This window comes from Scomber japonicus, chromosome 4 (genome assembly GCF_027409825.1).
Source record: "Scomber japonicus isolate fScoJap1 chromosome 4, fScoJap1.pri, whole genome shotgun sequence".
Classification (NCBI taxonomy): domain Eukaryota; kingdom Metazoa; phylum Chordata; class Actinopteri; order Scombriformes; family Scombridae; genus Scomber; species Scomber japonicus.
This window is the reverse complement of record NC_070581.1, coordinates 34,754,186-34,775,870: the sequence shown is the minus strand read 5'-3', so window position 1 is coordinate 34,775,870 and position 21,685 is coordinate 34,754,186. Positions and strand designations below refer to the sequence as shown.

The window sequence follows — 21,685 nt, the reverse complement described above, 5'->3', positions numbered from 1 at the left end:
AGAGAGAGAGAGAGAGAGAGGAGAGAGGAGAGAGAGAGAGAGAGGAGAGAGAGGAGAGAGAGGAAGGAGAGGAGAGAGGAAGGAGAGGAGAGAGGAAGGAGAGGAGAGAGAGGAAGGAGAGGAGAGAGGAAAGAGAGGAAGGAGAGGAGAGAGAGGAAGGAGAGGAGAGAGAGAGGAAGGAGAGGAGAGAGAGAGTGGAAGGAGAGGATAGAGAGGAGGAGAGGAGAGAGAGGAAGAGGAGGAGAGAGAGAGAGAGAGGAAGGAGAGGAGAGGAGAGAGAGGAAGGAAAGAGAGGACCACAGACAACTCTGGGGAAGAATTAAGAAAAGGTTTGAATTAAAGCTACGTATCGATTCATCTTTGTTTTAATCATTTAACGGTTTTCTACATTTCTCTTTAAAGCACTTTGGTCAGCTGTTGGTATTTAAAAGTGTATTTCACTCTAATCTGAACTGATCTGAATCTTAATTGTCTCAGTTAGTGGACATACATACATGTAACCCAGCGACTAAAACAAATCAAATACACTAAAATCAGTGTGAGGTGTTGTCAATAGAAATAAAATCAATACATATAATCAGTCAGTCTACAGTAATATTGATAGGCAGCAGTAGAAAAAGACACGTTTGGTTTAATAGACCAATAAATGCTTAAAATCACAATTTATTTTAGAGTTATAACCTCTGAACATTGATCTCAGAGTGAAACCAGAATCATGCATTTGACTTAAACATGTCCTTAGTTTGTCAAAATGTTCATCAATGAATCGAATAAATGAACATTAACATCTGACTGAGTCCAGATGATAATAAACTGTCTAAAAAAAAGATATTTAAAGGCATCATCTTGGAATTTGGGATATTGTTACAGACATTTATCATATTATTTTAGCTCGAAGCCGAACTATTAAAAGTTAGTTGTAGATTCAGTATTTTTTTCCTTCAACTCAACTCAACTTTATTTATAAAGCACTTTAAGACAACCACAGCTGAAACAAAGTGCTGAACATAAATAGATAAAACAACACAGGAAACGTAAAACAAAAATACTAAAATTATTGTTTTATTGTTTTTAGAACAAATTAAAAACAATAAAACAATAATTAAAACAAACAAACCATAAAACCATAAAACAATAAAACAGGAGCAGAGTCTCATGCTGGGTTGAAAGCCAAGGAATAAAAATGGGTTTTAAGACGAGTTTTAAAAATGGACAGTGAGGACGCTTGTCTCTAGGAGGGTCAAACTCATTTTAGGGGCCAAATACAGTAATCTGATCTCTAGTGGGTCAGACCAGTAAAACCACTACAACCTACAAATAATATATAATATCTACATTATAACTCCACTACAATAAACCATCTGTTCACTGTGAAGAATTAGATTTCAACAATGTTATGTCTCAGGTTTCAGATGATTTATATGAATGTTTTAAATATGACATGTATAATATGTATGTATTGTAATAGTAATTTCAACTCCTTTGTAAAATACCCAACCTCCCTCCTTCTCACCAAGATATCAGACTTTACATTTCTACTACCTGAGACACCCATTCAAACCCTTGTGTATTTTAAATTGTCTTGTCTAGACCTCTTAATTTCACACTTAAGGGGGTCAGTGCCGATACCTGCGAAAGACAAAAGAGTGTGAAAGCACAGCATAGAGGGGGCCGACCCCACAGCAGATAAAGGACGTTAAACACACCCCAGAGGTGGACCTTTCCCTCAGGTATAAATGTTTAAGTTTCCCATGCTCGGTTATGTTGATTGACCTTTTCTTTGCAAAGAAAATAAAACCTTGTCGGCCGGCAGAAGTCTCTATTTCATTCTTCACCAAGAGCACAGAATTTCCACGACAGTATTGTATTCTTGTATTTCTTTGTAATTGGGGGTAAAAACCTCTGAAGCAGCAGAAACATTGTGATCACTTTTCTGCAATCTTCATTCTTTGCAAAACAGTCCAGTGGGCCGGCTTGGACCTTTTCAGGGGCCCCTTCTGGCCCACAGGCCGCATGTTTGACATCGCTGCACTAAATGATGATGATTGTTATAAAAGTGCTGAGCTCAGCTGCTGATGAAGAGACACACAACAAACAGTAACTAACACTGATGAGGGTTAGGGTGGGGGTGTGTGTGTGTGTGTGTGTGTGTGTGTGTGTGTGTGTCTTTGCTGCCCTCTGCTGGTCAGGGTCTGAATCAGTCTGCTGACACACAGTGACTCTTAAATACACATTAAAATAAAACAGCTGTTAAAGGATTATGACATCACAGCTCATCTGGTGACATCACAGCTCATCTAGTGACAGTCCTCCTTTCCTTTCCTCCCTTCCTCCCTCCTTTCCTTTCCTTTCCTCCCTTCCTTCCTCCCTTCCTTGACTGGAGGACAACAGGAGGGTTACAACATCCAGATCTTTGCAGGATTTTCATTTTCACTTCTACTTTTTGTCATTTTCTGTAAGTTGAAGTTTGGTTTTGAACGATTAAATGAACGAAACAAGACAAACAGGAATAGAGCTCATGTTGTTTCTCCATAGTATTTAATTAGTATCGTACACAAGCATGTTTCTATTAAAACACATTATATCAACTGAATCCAAACATTAATGTACAAACAGGTTGAAACTGAACAGGCCGTCTCACCGCGTTCATCCTGCATGAACAAACCCGACCCGTGAAGAAGAGCCGGACCAGCAACCAAACCCGACAGATCCAGTCAGCAAGTCACATCTGAAGGTTTTAACTTCTAACATCACATCCTGGTGCAACGATGCATTTAAATCTGTTTCCCATATTTCAAAAGTGAAGCTGATGAAGCTTTATGAACCCAAGGCTTCAGATTCAGACACTAAACCTGCTTCAGATTTCAATCAAATCAGATTCAGAGGCTGAAGTTGAGTTTTCTTTCTTTCTGGATTAAATGGAAATTGACCATTTTTAATCATTAAACTGCTGTGATGAAGTTTTAAATGTGAAATTTATATTTTAATGCATGAAAAATGGAAATGACTACTAAGCTGCTAATTGCTTTACCACTGATTTACTTATATATTTAGGAGAAATCAGAGTTCTCCGGGAGGAAAACAGGTTTCTTTCATCCTCTCCTGGGTTTGTAAGTCTGGAGGTTTTTACAGAAACAAGCTGAAACTCAGCCAGAGAATAACGACCAGCTGGGAGAATATCTGGACCCTGAAACACTGATGCTGTCTGGATTCTGTCACAGTTTGGTGCCGATTCTCCCTTTACTGACGAGTTTGAAACTGAACAGGAAATACTGAACATCACATCCTGTTGAGTTTCAAATTGTACATGCAGGATTACAGATCGTCACGAGAATATTTGCCATAATTAAAAAAAAAACATGTTAAACTTTACATTACAATGACCACAATCCAGCGTACTCATGTAAGAAAAGTAAGACAGTCGTCATCGTGTGATCAGACATCACCAACTCGAGCATGATGTCGCTGCTTCTGTTTTATTGCACTGTTTTAAGTACATGTCATGTTGTGTACTTGCATTACTTCTCTGTAGGTTAATACTCAGGCTGACACACTGGATTAAAGCCATTTAATGGTGAAGTCGCACCAAAATAACCATTTAACTTCATCAGGTCCCACAGATATACAATCCCTGCCCTCAGCATGCAAACTAAAGAGACCAGAACCAACAGAGCTGCAGGAGGATTTCAACAGTCAAACATCCGTCAAGAAGAAACGCCCCAGCTGTGATTTGAAGGCCTCGTTCTACCGACGGGTAAACTGGTCAAAGTCGCTGGTGAATCTCAGAGTTTACCAGTCGAGCTGAACCGAGAAACGACAAATCTCAACTGTTGAGGTTAAATATGTTCTTTTGCGTTTCAGTGTGATCGGGTTTTCTCTATTTTATTTGTTTTAAATAAAGAAAACCTTCAAAGGGGCCGGTGGACCTGGTCTTAATACGCCTCAAAGGAAGTCGAGCGCCGGCTGAAAACCTTTTACGGCATCAGAATCAGAGGTTTATGTCCAATGATTTTTGTACCTTTACAAGACAATTGAACAATCACTTTCTGCAGCGATTGGTCAGATGTGTGAAGCTCTGAAAGAAGGCCGACTCTGAACTTCTCTCTCAAGCTCAACTTCTTTCCTTCTTCACACAACTACTTCTTTTCTTGTGAACTGAAAACCATGAACGTCTACGACAGGCGTGTCCGAACCGTTCCACTAAGGGCCGTGTGCCTGCAACCAATCAACTGCCTGAAGACTGAGATCAGTTGATTAAATGAGTCGAGGTTGGTATGAAAACCTTCAGCCACGTGAGGCTTTATGGAACAGTCCGTACATCGCTGGTCTACGAGTCCGAAATATCATTCAACACTTCATGAAATCGGGTTAGTTTGACGCATGTTGAACCCTTTTTTGACACCGAATCGCAAAGTCCTTGGTTCAAATCCAGCCAAGGACTTTAGTTTTACCATCCTGTTTCGTTACCTGTCAACTGTCGACTCAATACTATCAAATAAAAACACAAACACCCCAAATTCTGTTTAAACAACAGACTAACAGTGTAAGTATGGAGCAGATAACAGGTCGAGACGTGACTGTGAATCCCCCCCCGGCCATCTGGTCTGTCTGATAGTGTCAATAACTAATAATCACTGTGCTGGCTGATCAACAGATCAATAAAGTTAGTGTGGACCAGAACGGAGTCAGACTGAAAATGCCAGAGCTCGACACCCACAGCAGTGAACAGTGAGAGGAGATTCAGGTTTTTACTTCCTGGATTTAAACGAGGCTGCTCGATAGTCTGAGCGGAGGAGTGCTTGTTGTTTCCAGAGTCCTGCTGAGGCCTGCAGCTCCTTAACACAGCTCAGACACAAACAGCTCAGACACAAACTGCTCCTTCAGACGTTTACTCAGAAACAAACTGCTTTCCATTGTCGGGACAAAGAGGGCCAACAGAGTCAAGAACCAAATATTCTTCTTCTCACACTGTTTGTAGAATCCAGAGAAACTAAAGACCGTTCTAACTATCGAGTACTGAGAGTTGGATGTTGCTTCCTGACTGGAGCAGGTCCACCATCAGGTCCTCGTGCCTGATGGTGGACCTGCTCCGGTCCTAATGAACCAACCAACCACTTTCATGAAAATGTCCAAACAGCAACATCCAAGATAAATAGACTAAAATCCCAACATCAGGAAGTAAATTAGGACTTTAATCTGGTCGCTGGTTTACATGCAGGTATTTATTTACTATATTTAGTCAATGTGATTAAGTTTGATGAATAAATTGAACCTCTTGGACGTTGAGGAGCTCTGGGTTTGGTTTCCTCGGCCGTCACTTCTGAATAACGGTCAAGTAACTGATTAGTTGAACAACAATGAACCGATAAAGGTCATTATTCCACAGATGTGTGTTTTCCTGCTTTGTGTGATCTTGTCTCACAGAGCACTAAAACATCTTTGGATCTTTAGAAGTCACTTATTCTCATTAATATTAGACGTCCTGTTTCATACGCGTTCCTTTTAACACTTTTATATCAAATTCAACAATCTATTCTGCAGTTAATCATTAATCATCAATAACAGTTTTGGGTATTTGAACCAGTCTTGACTAGAAGCCCCTAAAAGCTAACTCGAACCCCGAAGTCTCTTAAACCTAAACTCAAACCCTGAAATTCGGCCCGACAGTGGAAAGCCAGCCAGCCAGCCAGCCAGTGTTCACTTCCAGATTTAATCTCCCGCTCACTCTCACAGCTGACAGTTTGAGCTCTCTTAAACCAAACGGACCTCGGTACAGAACAACAGACAGACAGGTAACGTTCCTTCCTCTTCCTGTTTGTCCTGCAGTCTGATTGGCTGCTGTCCGGACCAGGATGATGTCACACATGAAGTGAACCAACAGGAGGCGCCGAGCAAACACGTGAATATAAATATGAGCAGTGGGAAAAAGGTTTGAGATGTGACAGGAAGTTAAAAGCACTACAAATTAAGAGGTAACTGATAATAGGTCAAAACGTGCTTTTAATACTTTCTCTGATTTGTTGTGATTGAAATAAACTCCGTCAGATTCGCTGTGAGCCGAGAGTAAACCCCGGACCAGCTGTGCAAACGCTCACAAAACTAAAACCTATAAATTACAAAATAAAAGTCAGCACAGTCCACACCCTGCTCGAGTTCACAGGGGTCATGTATGGAAGTGTGAGGGTGCCAAATACAAAACTGAACTATTTAATTCCACTGAAATGTGAGTTTTGCATTTGTGTGAGCGTGATGTACAACAAAATATATTATAATTAATTAATTACAGCTAAGATGATAAGAGGCTTAGTGGTTACGATGCATAATAGTAATAATAATGATAATAGTAATAATAATAATAATAATAATTAATAATTAGTAAAGTTATAATACGGAATATCTTTGTTGGTTCTCGTCTGTGTCTTAGTGGTGAAATAATAAAAAAGAAATCATTAATATAAATCATGAAAATGCTAAAATAAAATAAAAATATACAGAAAAACATCCACTAACAAATACCATAGTAATAATATGAAATTAATTATGAGCTCAACTGTTAACTTTTATTTTGAAAGGGGTGAACAAAGGCCGACTGAAACTAGAACATAAATGAAAATAACTACATTTGTAATTATGTGCTGATTGAATCATTATTTTAATGTAAATGTAAAGAATCATTATATACTGTAAGTCGTCCTTTCTGAAATCTGTTCATTACAATCAAATTCAACATGAGAAACATTTATTTTATTTTGAAATATCCCAATTAGGACATCGTTCAAAACCTTAATTTCCAGTTTTCTGACAATTTAATATTCACTTCTTTTAACGGAGTCATTTTGAGTAAAGGGAGTTCTTCATTTTTATTTTCATACTGGTAGTATAATAATACATTTTCAAGCACAACAATGAAAATTGGACTTTGGACTTTAATGTTGTCATACACCACATGCACACAAATAAATCTTCAATCTGATTAAATTATTTTATGTCACTACTATAAAGCCACAAACTTCCATATTTTGTTGCCATCTAGTGTTAATTAAAAACAGGATGTGGACATTTTCTGTGAGAAAGTACGAAAGGCCAAATAGGACAAATGTTCCTTTGTTAGAACTATTAAATTATTTTTGTGACCTTCACATTAAAATGAAAAAAAGAAAAGATCCCAAAAGTTGTATTTAAACATTAAAAGCACCACGTTCAGCGGCGAGTGAACGATGAATGAAAACCTCTTAGTCAGCGGTTCTACTTGCATAAATATCATTATGTGATGAAGTAAATCTGATCTGAGAGTTGTGGTAGATTTTAAATTAAAAATAATAATTTGTCTTTTTAAAATCTGACATGATGCGAGCGAGTAAACGTAGCACGTGATCACATGACAGTCCTGGTCCAATCAGCAGCAGACGCCTCAGACCAGGAAACACTGAACTCATGAAGTCAAAAAACAACAATAAAAAATAATAACAATATAAAATGAATATGAAATAAAAAGCTTATTACAGAGATATGAACAGAAACAATAACATTTCTCCTTCTCCAGTTAAAGTACCACTTCCTTAAAATCTGGACAGACCAGGTTATGCCACAATAAGAAGATTATTAACATTATTCTCATTATTAATATCTTACAAAACCAAAATCAACAGTGCAATAAAAAGGTTTTTTTAATCCCTCGCTCAGCAGGAGAGAGAGAGAGAGAGAGAGAGAGAGAGCCGGCGAAGGGGGGGGGGGGGGGGGCAGCAGGGGGGTAAACATTCAAAAATAAAATAAAAGGGAAGTATAGAGGAAATACAGAGGAGGACAAGCAGTTTACAACAGACGAGGGGGGGAAGGGGAGGAGTGGGGGGGGGGGGGTTTCTCAGGATGATGAAATTATGAAGGTATGAATGGATGGATGGAAGATGTGGAGGTAGACAGGGAGAAATGGAGGGAGGAAAGGAGGAGGAGAGGGGGCGATGAAGGCAAATCTGTGTTTACTGGCTAAGAGGTGACATGGGGGGGGGGGGGTAGGGAGGGGTGGTGGTGGTGTGGGGGGTCAGCAGAGAGTACAGATCCACACAGCAGCTATAACGATGCTACCTGTGTGTCTCTACAAACAGCTCTTCCTCTTTTCATTCTTTTTTTTCCCCGTTTACGGTGATGATTAAAAGTCAATATCGCTGTACAAAAAAAAAGGATTTTATTTTAAACACCAGTTTAAAAATAAAGATGGCGGAGGTGTGTGTGTGTGTGTGTGGATCTATAGATGCACTGATACCACTTTTCTGCAGCTGGTATCATTAGAAAAAGCCCAGGGTTTTTTTTTTGGTGTTTTTTTTAAAACCCCCCCAATTATAAAAATGTGGATCCGTGCAGCTGCGTCTGGTCTTACTCCTCCATGTTTGACTTCTGATAACATATGTTGTAATTTATGTGTCATTATAGACTCACTGTGAAGTTTTGGCCCCAGCTCTGAAGTCCAACCCCCCCCCGTCTGACGGAACTGGACCTGACTCCGACCCTCCGCCCCAGCTCTGAAGTCCAACCCCCCCCGTCTGACGGATTTGGAACTGACTCCGACCTTCCGCCCCAGCTCTGAAGTCCAACCCCCCCCGTCTGACGGATCTGGACCTGACTCCGACCCTCCGCCCCAGCTCTGAAGTCCAACCCCCCCCCGTCTGATGGATCTGGACCTGACTCCGACCCTCCGCCCAGCTCTGAAGTCCAACCCCTCCCGTCTGACGGATCTGGACCTGACTCCGACCCTCCGCCCCAGCGCTGAAGTCCAACCCCCCCCGTCTGACGGATCTGGACCTGACTCCGACCCTCCGCCCCAGCTCTGAAGTCCAACCCCCCCCGTCTGACGGATCTGGACCTGACTCCGACCCAGCTCTGAAGTCCAACCCCCCCCCCCCCCGTCTGACGGATATGGACCTGACTCCGACCCTCCGCCCCAGCTCTGAAGTCCAACCCCCCCCGTCTGACGGATCTGGACCTGACTCCGACCCTCCGCCCCAGCTCTGAAGTCCAACCCCCCCCGTCTGACGGATCTGGACCTGACTCCGACCCTCCGCCCAGCTCTGAAGTCCAACCCCTCCCGTCTGACGGATCTGGACCTGACTCCGACCCTCCGCCCCAGCTCTGAAGTCCAACCCCCCCCGTCTGACGGATCTGGACCTGACTCCGACCCTCCGCCCAGCTCTGAAGTCCAACCCCTCCCGTCTGACGGATCTGGACCTGACTCCGACCCTCCACCCCAGCTCTGAAGTCCAACCCCCCCCGTCTGACGGATCTGGACCTGACTCCGACCCTCCGCCCCAGCTCTGAAGTCCAACCCCCCCCGTCTGACTGACTGAGGAGGGGAGCTGCTGTCTGCTGGACTGGACTCTCTGTGGTCAGCTCAGTGGCTGCAGCTTTGCTTTCAAATTAAATCAGCTGATAAAATCACTTCCTGGTCTCCATGACAACAGTTGATAATATGTTCTGTAATTTGGGTAAACTGACTTATTAAGTACTAAAAACATCGCTACGCTGGTTTGAACCTTCACACTGTCGACCGTGAGTCCTTTGAAAGTGTGTCTGTTACTATGACTCTTCTATTTATTTTAACTTTGCATTTATTCAAATCTGTATGAATGTAAATGAGAGCTAAGAATAGAAACCACTGGACTCGGCTACGGTGCAGCGCAGGTTTATTCTGGACCAAAGACAGACGCTGAGGCTCATGGGTAGTGTGGTATCAGAATTATCCTGTGTGTGTGTGTGTGTGTGTGTGTGTGTGTGTGTGTGTGTGTGTGTGTGTGTGTGTCTCTTCTATATAAACCAACTAAACAAAAAGAGGCATCAGTGCATCGTGAGGTCGGGTGGTGGATGATATTAATGTGGATGGGGTTGATGTACAGGAGGGGGATAGTCAGAGATTGGGGGGGAAAAGGGAGGGGGGGTAGGGGTTTCAGGGTGGGGTGGGGGTGGGGTTGATCGAGTGGGCGTGGCCTGTTCTGTTGGGGGAGGGGCGTCTGCTCTCAGGAACTCCTCTTAGTCCGGGAGTGCTGGATCAACCACTGGAGGGTGATGTCTGCAGAGAGAGAGCAGCGTGAACAACAATGGAAGAGGGGGGGGGGCGGGGGAGTTAGGTTTTGGAGGGGGGGGGGTTAAATATTACAAAGGACTGAGCTACAAATATTCTTGCTTTTTATCCGTCTAGCATGCTGTTGTTGCTGTCGTGGTGTATGTTAGATGTAAATGTGTTTGACTGCAGATGGACTTTGACTTTTCACACTCAGAGAACTCATGACCCAGAAACAGGAAGTTCTATTTCAACAGGAAGTTGTTCTGCAGAGTCAGTCCTGCAGGATGATTTGGGTTTTTTTGTCTGTGTTTCCGTCAGCAGTCCAAACTTTACTCCGGGAAATGTTCCTGCTACTGAATGTATCATGTGACCGGTTACAGTTCAGATGCTTCTCATCAGTGTTTTTATGTAACTACCCTAACCCCCCCCCTTAACCCTAACCCTACCCCCCCCCTCCCCCACACACGTTAAACTGTTAATAGCTGGTGACGATAAACTCAACTCAGTGCAATAAAACAAACTGACCTTTGTTCACATTTCTGTGTGTGTTTCCTTTCCCTGTTAAGATATAAAAACTAACGTGTGTGTGTGTGTGTGTGTGAGAAAGTGGATCTCACAAGTGGTAGAAACAACCAGTGTGGAGACAAAAGTTTTGAATTCCAGTAAATTGAAGTGATATGGAACTGCTCTGGGTTTACACACACCAGGGCAAAAACTCGGCAGACCCTTCGAGGGTGTGTGTGTGTGTGTGTGTGTGTGTATGGGTGTGTGTGTGTGTGTGTCGTACCAATGTTGTCTTTCTCCTTGCAGGAGATGGAGTAACAGCAGATCTCTCTGTCCTGGATGGCTGACAGATTCCTGATGTGAAAAAAAACACACATTCAATCAATTCAAATTAAAACATCATTCATTTTACACACACACACACACACACACAGACAGACACACACGCACGCACACACACACACACACACACACACACAAAAGTATGTGATCACATGACTCATCACATGATCAACATGTCAAAATAAAACCCCATCTGAGAGGAAACTCCATTATTTGATGAACGTCTTCAGATTAATGATTGAGAGCATGTGACGACTGCAGCGACCGTTCCATCACGCTCCGTCACACGTGGCGGTCATGTGTTACTCTGCCTCCAGCTCCACTGTCAGGAACCTAGCAGTTATATTTGATCAGGATCTGTCCCACTGTAATTCATTATTATCAGGCTGTCCTAACAAGTCTCTAAAGACTCTCCAGCTGGTCCAGAACGCAGCTGCTCGTGTTCTGACAAAAACTAGAAAGAGAGATCATATTACTGCATTCAGCTTCATTGCATTGGCTTCCTGTAAAATTTAGAATAGAATTTAAAATCCTTCTCCTCACCTTCAAAGCTCTCAATGGTCAGGCTCATAGAACCTTATGAACCTACCAGAACACTGCGCTCCCAGCTCATAGAACCTTATGAACCTACTAGAACACTGTGCTCCCAGCTCATAGAACCTTATGAACCTACTAGAACACTGTGCTCCCAGCTCATAGAACCTTATGAACCTACTAGAACACTGTGCTCCCAGCTCATAGAACCTTATGAACCTACTAGAACACTGTGCTCCCAGCTCATAGAACCTTATGAACCTACTAGAACACTGCGCTCCCAGCTCATAGAACCTTATGAACCTACCAGAACACTGCGCTCCCAGCTCATAGAACCTTATGAACCTACTAGAACACTGTGCTCCCAGCTCATAGAACCTTATGAACCTACTAGAACACTGCGCTCCCAGCTCATAGAACCTTATGAACCTACTAGAACACTGCGCTCCCAGCTCATAGAACCTTATGAACCTACTAGAACACTGTGCTCCCAGCTCATAGAACCTTATGAACCTACTAGAACACTGTGCTCCCAGCTCATAGAACCTTATGAACCTACTAGAACACTGTGCTCCCAGCTCATAGAACCTTATGAACCCACTAGAACACTGCAGGCCTACTTGTGGTTCCTAGTATCTCTAAAAGTAGAACAGGAGGCAGAGCCTTCAGTTCTCAGGTTCCTCTCCTGTGGAACCATCTCCCAGATTGGTTCCAGGCGGCAGAACACTATCTACATTTAAGCGTTCAAACGTTCCTTTGTGATAAAGCTGATAGTTGGGGTTAGGGGTTCCAGCTCCTAGTTTATGCTGCTATAAGCTTAGACTGCCGGGGGACTCCCATGATGCACTGTGCTCCTCTCTCCTCCTCCCTCTCTCTCTCTATCCATCCATCTATCCTCTCTCCTCCTCCCTCTCTCTATCCATCCATCTATATCCATTAACATTCATGTTCTATTAATGCATCAATAAGCTAAACTTCTTCTCCGGAGTTGTCTGTGCTTTCTGGTCTCACAGGTAATCTGGGCCTGTAGACGTCCGGATGACGGATTCCAGTCCCGGACCTTCAATGTGCTTCTCTCTCCTCTCCTTCCTCTCTCCTCTCCTTCCTCTCTCCTCTCCTTCCTCTCTCTCCTCCACCTGCTCTATGTGGAAAGAGCCTTCTTATGACTCTATTGTGATTTGGTGCTTTATAAATAAAGATTGATTGATTGACTTACATCCTCTCTATGAGTTCCTTCTCATCCAGAGCTCCTGGTAAGTCCCTCTTATTACCCAGAACCAAAACCTGGAGACACAAACAAAAAACATCAGATATCAGTCGACTCCGTCCGTCAGTTAAATCTACAAAGTTTATTTAAAAGAGACATAGAACAAAAACTGTCATTCATAAACTACTTTACTGATGTAGTAGTAGTCTCATAGTATCAAATCTTTTTTTTTTTGATAATTCAGTAATACTTCACTGTTCTACTGATGTTCTACTGATGTTTCACTGATGTTCTACTGTTGTTCTACTGATATTACACTAATGTTCTACTGATATTTCCCTGATGTTCTACTGATGTTCTACTGATATTTCACTAATGTTCTACTGATGTTCTACTGATATTTCACTAATGTTTCACTGATATTTCACTAATGTTCTACTGATGTTCTACTGATATTACACTGATGTTCTACTGATATTTCACTAATGTTCTACTGATATTTTACTGATGTTCTACTGATATTTCACTAATGTTCTACTAATGTTCTACTGACGTTCTACTGATTTTCTACTGATGTTCTATTGATATTTCACTAATGTTCTACTGATATTTCACTAATGTTCTACTGATATTTCACTAATGTTCTATTGATATTTCACTAATGTTCTAGTGATGTTCTACTGATATTTCACTGATGTTCTACTGATGCTTCACTAATGTTCTACTGATATTTCACTGATGTTCTACTGATATTTTACTGATGTTCTACTGATATTTCACTGATGTTCTACTGATGTTTCACTAATGTTCTACTGATGTTCTACTGATATTACACTAATGTTCTACTGATATTTCACTAATGTTCTACTGATATTCTACTAATGTTCTACTGATGTTTCACTAATGTTCTACTGATATTTCACTGATGTTCTAGTGATGTTCTACTAATGTTTCACTAATGTTCTACTAATGTTCTACTGATGTTCTACTAATGTTCTACTGATATTTCACTAATGTTCTACTGATGTTCTACTGATATTTCACTAATGTTCTACTGATGTTCTACTGATGTTCTACTGATGTTCTACTGATGTTTCACTGATATTTCACTAATGTTCTACTGATATTTTACTAATGTTCTACTGATGTTCTACTGATGTTTCACTAATGTTCTACTGATATTTTACTAATGTTCTACTGATGTTCTACTGATGTTTCACTAATGTTCTACTGATATTTTACTAATGTTCTACTGATGTTCTACTGATATTTCACTGATATTTCACTAATGTTCTACTGATGTTCTACTGATGTTTCACTGATATTTCACTAATGTTCTACTGATGTTTCACTAATGTTCTACTGATATTTCACTAATGTTCTACTGATGTTCTACTGATGTTTCACTGATATTTCACTAATGTTCCTAAAGATATTTCACTAATGTTCTACTGATGTTTCACTAATGTTCTACTGATATTTCACTGATGTTCTACTGATGTTCTACTGATGTTTCACTAATGTTCTACTGATATTTCACTGATGTTCTACTGATGTTCTACTGATGTTTCACTGATATTTCACTAATGTTCTACTGATGTTCTACTGATGTTTCACTGATATTTCACTAATGTTCTACTGATGTTTCACTGATGTTCTACTGATGTTCTACTGATATTTCACTGATGTTCTACTGATGTTCTACTGATGTTTCACTGATATTTCACTAATGTTCTACTGATGTTCTACTGATGTTCTACTGATATTTCACTAATGTTCTACTGATGTTTCACTAATGTTCTACTGATATTTCACTAATGTTCTACTGATGTTCTACTAATGTTCTACTGATATTTCACTGATGTTCTACTGTTATTCTACTGATATTCTACTGATATTTCACTAATGTTCTACTGATATTTCACTAATGTTCTACTGATATTTCACTAATGTTCTACTGACATTTCACTAATGTTCTACTGATGTTCTACTGATGTTCTACTGACATTTCACTGATGTTTCACTGATATTTCACTGATGTTCTACTGATATTTCACTAATGTTCTACTGACATTTCACTAATGTTCTACTGATATTTCACTAATGTTCTACTGACATTTCACTAATGTTCTACTGATATTTTACTAATGTTCTACTGATATTTCACTAATGTTCTACTGATATTTCACTGATGTTCTACTGATATTTCACTAATGTTCTACTGATATCTCACTAATGTTCTACTGATATTTCACTGATGTTCTAGTGATGTTCTACTGATGTTCTACTGATATTACACTAATGTTCTACTGATATTTCACTGATGTTCTAGTGATGTTCTAGTGATGTTCTACTGATATTTCACTGATGTTCTAGTGATGTTCTACTGATGTTTTACTGATGTTCTACTGATGTTCTACTGATATTACACTAATGTTCTACTGATGTTTTACTGATGTTCTATTGATGTTCTCCTGTTATTCCCCTGCGGTTCTCGCTGTCTGCTCTGGTTGGTACTCACAGGGATTCCCTGCAGCTGCGGTTTGTCCAGCAGGTTGTGGAGTTCATTCTTAGAGGCTTCGATCTTCTCTGGATCTGCTGCGTCCACCATGTAGCTGCAGAGAGAAACATACACACACACACACACACACACACACACACACACACACACACACACACACACACACACACACACACACACACACACACACACACACATCACACATCAGCCGGTTCACCTGCAGTTACAGCGTTCATCCTCTGGGTGGAGCTCTAACACAACCAACCACACAGGACACACTGTTTCTGTGCCTTCTCTCCTCTGAACTATGGACCATGACCTCCTCTAGTTTAGCTTTAAAGTCATTAAAGTGAAGTGAATTAATAACTATCATCAAAACTTTAATTTAACTTTGTGTATTAACTCGTCAGCTGTCTTTTTATTGACCTGCTGAATGTTAAACAGTTTATGAAGCCTCCTCCCTTCCTGTCACGCTCTGTCCTGCTGAACTGGACTCAATAAAAAGCTCAACAGTCCGTCGCTATCATTTTACAACATCTGAACTTCACATGTAAACAACCTGTCTGCTGCTCACCCAAAAAACTCTCAACAATCATCAGATATTAGATTCACTGACAGTCTTTCATCTCTCTGGGCTGTTTGGACCCATCACAGACACCCTGGCGACCTGTTCAGGGGTCAGTTACCACAGTTTAGGAAACCAGGACTTACACGATAGCGCTGACTCCCCGACAGTAACGCTCCCACATGCTTCTGAAGCGAGGCTGACCGCCGATGTCCCACAACTGGAATCAGACAGACGGAGAAGTCAGAAACATCACAGACACCAGGAAACATTAATAAAGTCTAGAAATGGAGCCACGTCTCTTCAAAGCCCCTCCGATTATTATTAAGCAGAATAAATATAACAACATTAATGACACAATAAATTAAAATATTATTATTATCCATACATGATGATATGTGTGTGCTGCAGACAGGAAGTGGAATTACCAACCTTGATGGTGACGTTGCCCTTGGTGATCTTCCTCATGTTGAATCCAACGGTGGGAATCATGTCTTCACTGAACTGCCCCGACTGCAACACACACACACACAGACACACACAGACACACACACAGACACAGACACACACACACACACACACACAGACACACACACACACACACACACACACACACACACCGGTGTCACTAACACAGCAGCAGTAAACCATCATCTGATCACTGGTCTATAAATATTGATTTGTATGTTAGAAGGAGAAACAATAAAGTGCATGAAGTCATTTCCTGTCATCTCTCTGCTGTCAAACCTCAATAAAGAAAAGATTAAAATGATAAACTGAGTTTTTACCCGACTCAGCATTTTCCACGCAGACGGTCTGACAACCAGAAAATCCTCCAAACACATTAACATCAGACTCAATCAACAGAAACAGCTGCTCGTGAATCTGAGACGGTAGCAGGAAGGTTTCTCTTGTAGCTTTTATCTTTAAAATCTCACTTTAAACAATAAAAACGTGTAAATGTAACAGTTTAAAATAGATTCACAGTGTTGTCTGTTATGACTGAATCCCAACAGAAGACCGAAGGATGAATTATAGATTATAGATTAATTGATCACTGATTGAACATGTTTGACACACTAAGAATATACAATTATATTTTCTCTGCTAATTATGTTTTTTGATTAAGACACATATTTGTAGTAAAAACTCTTAAGCTTTAAAAGTATAATCTGATCATTTACTGCAGTATTATAGTGATGTAGTATGCAGTATTACAGTAAAAGTACTGCAGTATTATAGTGATGTAGTATGCAGTATTACAGTAAAAGTACTGCAGTATTATAGTGATGTAGTATGCAGTATTACAGTAAAAGTACTGCAGTATTATAGTGATGTAGTATGCAGTATTACAGTAAAAGTACTGCAGTATTATAGTGATGTAGTATGTAGTATTACAGTAAAAGTACTGCAGTATTATGAGTGATGTAGTATGCAGTATTACAGTAAAAGTACTGCAGTATTATAGTGATGTAGTATGCAGTATTACAGTAAAAGTACTGCAGTATTATAGTGATGTAGTATGCAGTATTACAGTAAAAGTACTGCAGTATTATAGTGATGTAGTATGCAGTATTACAGTAAAAGTACTGCAGTATTATAGTGATGTAGTATGCAGTATTACAGTAAAAGTACTGCAGTATTATAGTGATGTAGTATGCAGTATTACAGTAAAAGTACTGCAGTATTATAGTGATGTAGTATGCAGTATTACAGTAAAAGTACTGCAGTATTATGAGTGATGTAGTATGCAGTATTACAGTAAAAGTACTGCAGTATTATAGTGATGTAGTATGCAGTATTACAGTAAAAGTACTGCAGTATTATAGTGGTGTAGTATGCAGTATTACAGTAAAAGTACTGCAGTATTATAGTGATCTAGTGTGCAGTATTATAGTAAAAGTACTGCAGTATTATAGTGATCTAGTATGCAGTATTATAGTAAAAGTACTGCAGTATTATAGTGATGTAGTATGCAGTATTACAGTAAAAGTACTGCAGTATTATAGTGATGTAGTATGCAGTATTACAGTAAAAGTACTGCAGTATTATAGTGGTGTAGTATGCAGTATTACAGTAAAAGTACTGCAGTATTATAGTGATCTAGTGTGCAGTATTATAGTAAAAGTACTGCAGTATTATAGTGATCTAGTGTGCAGTATTATAGTAAAAGTACTGCAGTATTATAGTGATGTAGTATGCAGTATTACAGTAAAAGTATTGCAGTATTATAGTGATGTAGTATAAACACACACATCATGTTACTCAGTCATGTTGAAGGCTCGCAGCGTTTAAAAGCTTGTTATATTAAAGTACTAGTACCTCTAACTGTACTACAGTAAAGTACTAATACCTTTAACTGTACTAGAGTAAAGTACTAGTACCTCTAACTGTACTACAGTAAAGTACTAGTACCTCTAACTGTACTGCAGTAAAGTACTAGTACCTCTAACTGTACTACAGTAAAGTACTAGTACCTCTAACTGTGCTACAGTAAAGTACTAGTACCTCAAACTGTACTACAGTAGAGTACTAGTACCTCTAACTGTACTACAGTAAAGTACTAGTACCTCTAACTGTACTACAGTAAAGTACTAGTACCTCTAACTGTACTACAGTAAAGTAAAAAACATTGCATCTGCAATTAGGAGAGAAAAATAAGTACAACAGTAAGCCAGCTGGTTTTGACTGAATTGTCAGCAGTAAAATTTGCTGCTCTGCACAGAACGCTACATGAGAACCAAATGTTTAAGTGAAGCAATTTTATTTTAAAGAACTAACAACTCATTATCCATTATCCACCCCAACATGTACCAGAGGGAAGGTCACTCTGTCAGGAGCCTGGGGGGGGGGGGGTTCCTGTCCCCACCCTGGTCATAACTTACCTGTGATATTAATGTCTCAGGTGCAGGTTACACACCAGGCTCAGGCCATCATGCAGGTCACTAACCTAGAACACTCATCTGCTGTTTAAAAAAAAGACCCTTCATCTTCCTCCTCCTCTTCCTCACGGCCCCCCCACCACCTGCCCCCTCCCCAACCTGCTCATCCAGCTGATACAACACTTACCTGTGACACAATATCTCAGGTGGAGGTATCACACCCAAACCCAACACGTCAAATCACACACCGGACATTTGCAGCAAGACATCATGGAGGTCACACCGCTACAACACTCATCTGCTATTTAAAAAAAAAGACCCTTCATCTTCCTCTTCCTCTTCCTCTTCCTTCCTCCCGGCCCCCCCACCAGCCCCCCTCCCCACCCTTGTCATCCTGCTGATCACACACTTACCTGTGATAAAATGTCTCAGGTAGAGCCATCACACCCTAACCCAACACGTCAAATCACAAACCAGACATTTGCAGCAAGACATCATGGAGGTCACACCGCTACAACACCTAAAAACCCTTCATCTTCATCTTCCTCTTCCTCTACCGGCTGACCTCAGCGCTGCAGGACAACAATGGACGCAGCCAGATGCTAACACTGACAGCTGGCTTCATTTTTTTGGGGGGGTGGGGGGGATCTTACCGCTATCACGTTCACGAAGGTGGTCTTCCCGGAGTACTGCAGCCCCACCAGGGTGAGCTCCATCTCCTCCTTCCAGAAGAGCGCCTTGAACCAGTCCAGCAGCTTGTTGATCAACGCGATCATCTTTGTGCTCCTGCTGCTAATGCTAACGGCTAGCTGCGGGCTGCTAGGTGGCTAACAGCTAACGCCCCGGCTGTGTTTTCTAGACGCCGACAGTCTCCGTGACAACCACGGACGGTAACGGGAGACCGGAGGACACCGAGTGGCGTTACAGGGACCCGGGGGGATGTTTACCGGCTTTAATGTCCGCGCTGTGTTTCTGTGGTGTTTACTAGCTGCGCCTTTTTACACCCAGCCCGACAGACAGCTTCCGGTCAAGACTTTCACAATAAAACCGGATCGGCTAAGAGAGCGGAACTTACGGTCAAACTTTTCATAATAAAACCCGATCCGTCAAAACAGCGGAACTTCCGGTTAAGCGTTTCATAATAAAACCCGGTCCGTCAAGACAGTGGTACTTCCGGATAAGCCTTTCATAATAAAACCCGGTTCGTCAAGACAGCGGTATTTCCGGTTAATCCTTTCATAATAAAAAAAAAAACCCAGCCCGTCAAGACAGCGGAACTCCCCGTCAATCCTTTCACAATAAAAACCCCGGTCTGTCAAAACAGTGGTACTTCTGGTTGAGTGATTATAAAACGACAGAGTCTCAGATGTAGGCCGTTCCCAAACCACCCAGAGCTTTAAAAACAAGTAAATGAACCTTAAAATCTTCTAACAGACACCGGGAGCCAGTGAGGCTAAAACCGGAGTAATATGTTCACTTTTTCTTGTTAACATAAATGAATAATAATAATACATTTTATTTGTAACACACTTTTGGGCCACTATAAGGAAAGATACATTTTTTTGAAACCTTTATTTGCCTTTCTCTTAAAATAACAACAATAAACTTCGTTCTTACAATGTCACATTTTCTAGTAAAATAACAAGTTTACATCATAAAATCACAACTTCTCAAAGTACTTTACCTGTAAAATTTTAACATAATTTGCAAAATATTATAACTTCTCTTGGAAAACTACAATCTTATCTAAAAAGAATTCATATATTATCATAATATTATACCGTTACAGCCTTTCTGTACATAACATTGTCACATAATTATTTATCATACATTGGATACACCATGTAGGATATTTATGAATCCACAGTGAGAAGTTACATTTACATAATTGAAATGGATCATTCAGCCTTATCAACACTCAATTCTTAGAGGAAATGTTTCTTTCAATAAAAAATACAGAAGTTAAAATTAAAACTGACATAGAGAGAAAAAAGGGGAAAGAGGAACTGTGTTATGTAATTTGACGGTAAACAGACACATACTGTACTGCACCCCAGAGTCTTGACTTTGATGCAGACACAGCAGTAAAGTACCATACTGCATTCAGCTAAAGGCACTGATACTAAACTCAGCTGGAATCCACTGCTGTTGTACCAAGTTTGGTTTACCCATTAATTTGTGTTTCCCCCTCAGCTGAAACCAACCTGCAGTCCAAACCCCGACCACTCAGCTCTGCAATGGCTAACCAAAACCTCACCCATAAGCCCAGACCCCAACCACGGATGGCAGCGTTACAGGAAACACAGTGACAAACAGAATCTGATAACGTCTGACACCGTGTTCAACCTCCACCAGCAGCGCTTTCAGTCTGGGCCAGTGGGAGATGTGTTTTATAAAATGTGGCTGGCACTATTTGGCCCCTCCTCTCATGATCAAAATCTTAATTTAATTCTTAGTTTCATGTGATTATTTGTATTGTTTATGATGTTATGTTAACTATTCGCCTGATTATTACTTTTACACTCACACACAAATTCATACTGAATCCATGTTGCTCTCTTTGGTAAAACAGATCAGGTGACCTGACTCAGATTCAGGTCTTTTTTTTTCTCAGTACCAAATTCAAGTGTCTCATACCAGAGAGGTTGCTAATTAGTGGCTATTGCAAAGACCGGTGGAACCAGTTTAACAGAAGGTAGTTAGACAGCTGAGAGCACAATGGCACTAAGCTGAAGCCATTAGGACCAGTCACTGTAGATATGAGGCTGGACATGTTGGTGAGGATGATACCAAGTACATTTATGAGTTTTAACATGAATAATGGACTTTACATAAAAATACTCACCCACCTTTTATGCACATTTAACTGTGTGTTATAACCTCATGTTGTTGTACATAGAGTGGTAGTATTAAGTAGCATCAAATGGAAATATTAAAGTAAAGTACGGGTATCTAGAAATTGTACTTAAGTAGGGTACTTGTAAATGTACTCACTTTCCACAGCTGCTTCTCATCTGTTCCTGAAGCCACACACACACACCAGTGGAGAGCCTTGTGGGTCTTAATACAATAAAAATGT

The 21,685-nt window shown here is 40.7% G+C and overlaps 1 protein-coding gene across 1 annotated transcript; it reads right to left on the bottom strand.

The window, feature by feature from the left end:
- Nucleotides 1–9,946: 9,946 nt before the first annotated feature.
- On the bottom strand, nt 9,947–19,619 carry LOC128357301 (ADP-ribosylation factor-like protein 8A). Its single transcript, XM_053317621.1, has 7 exons — nt 19,260–19,619; nt 16,157–16,237; nt 15,871–15,944; nt 15,160–15,253; nt 12,648–12,715; nt 10,839–10,909; nt 9,947–10,057 (listed from the first exon to the last, which is right to left on the bottom strand). Exons 1-7 carry the CDS (start codon nt 19,380–19,382, stop codon nt 10,005–10,007), a joined length of 564 nt encoding a protein of 187 aa, XP_053173596.1. The 5' UTR covers nt 19,383–19,619; the 3' UTR covers nt 9,947–10,004.
- Nucleotides 19,620–21,685: the final 2,066 nt, after the last annotated feature.

Bases quoted from the DNA above. Each gene is read 5' to 3' on its own strand.
- LOC128357301 (XM_053317621.1), bottom strand. From the start codon at position 19,382: ATGATCGCGTTGATCAACAAGCTGCTGGACTGGTTCAAGGCGCTCTTC. The intron at 12,716-15,159 runs GTGAGTACCAAC...TTGTGTCTCCAG, and splicing joins CGCAGCTGCAGGGAATCCCT to GTTTTGGTTCTGGGTAATAA. The intron at 10,910-12,647 runs GTAAGTCAATCA...TTTTCACATCAG, and splicing joins AAGGAACTCATAGAGAGGAT to GAATCTGTCAGCCATCCAGG.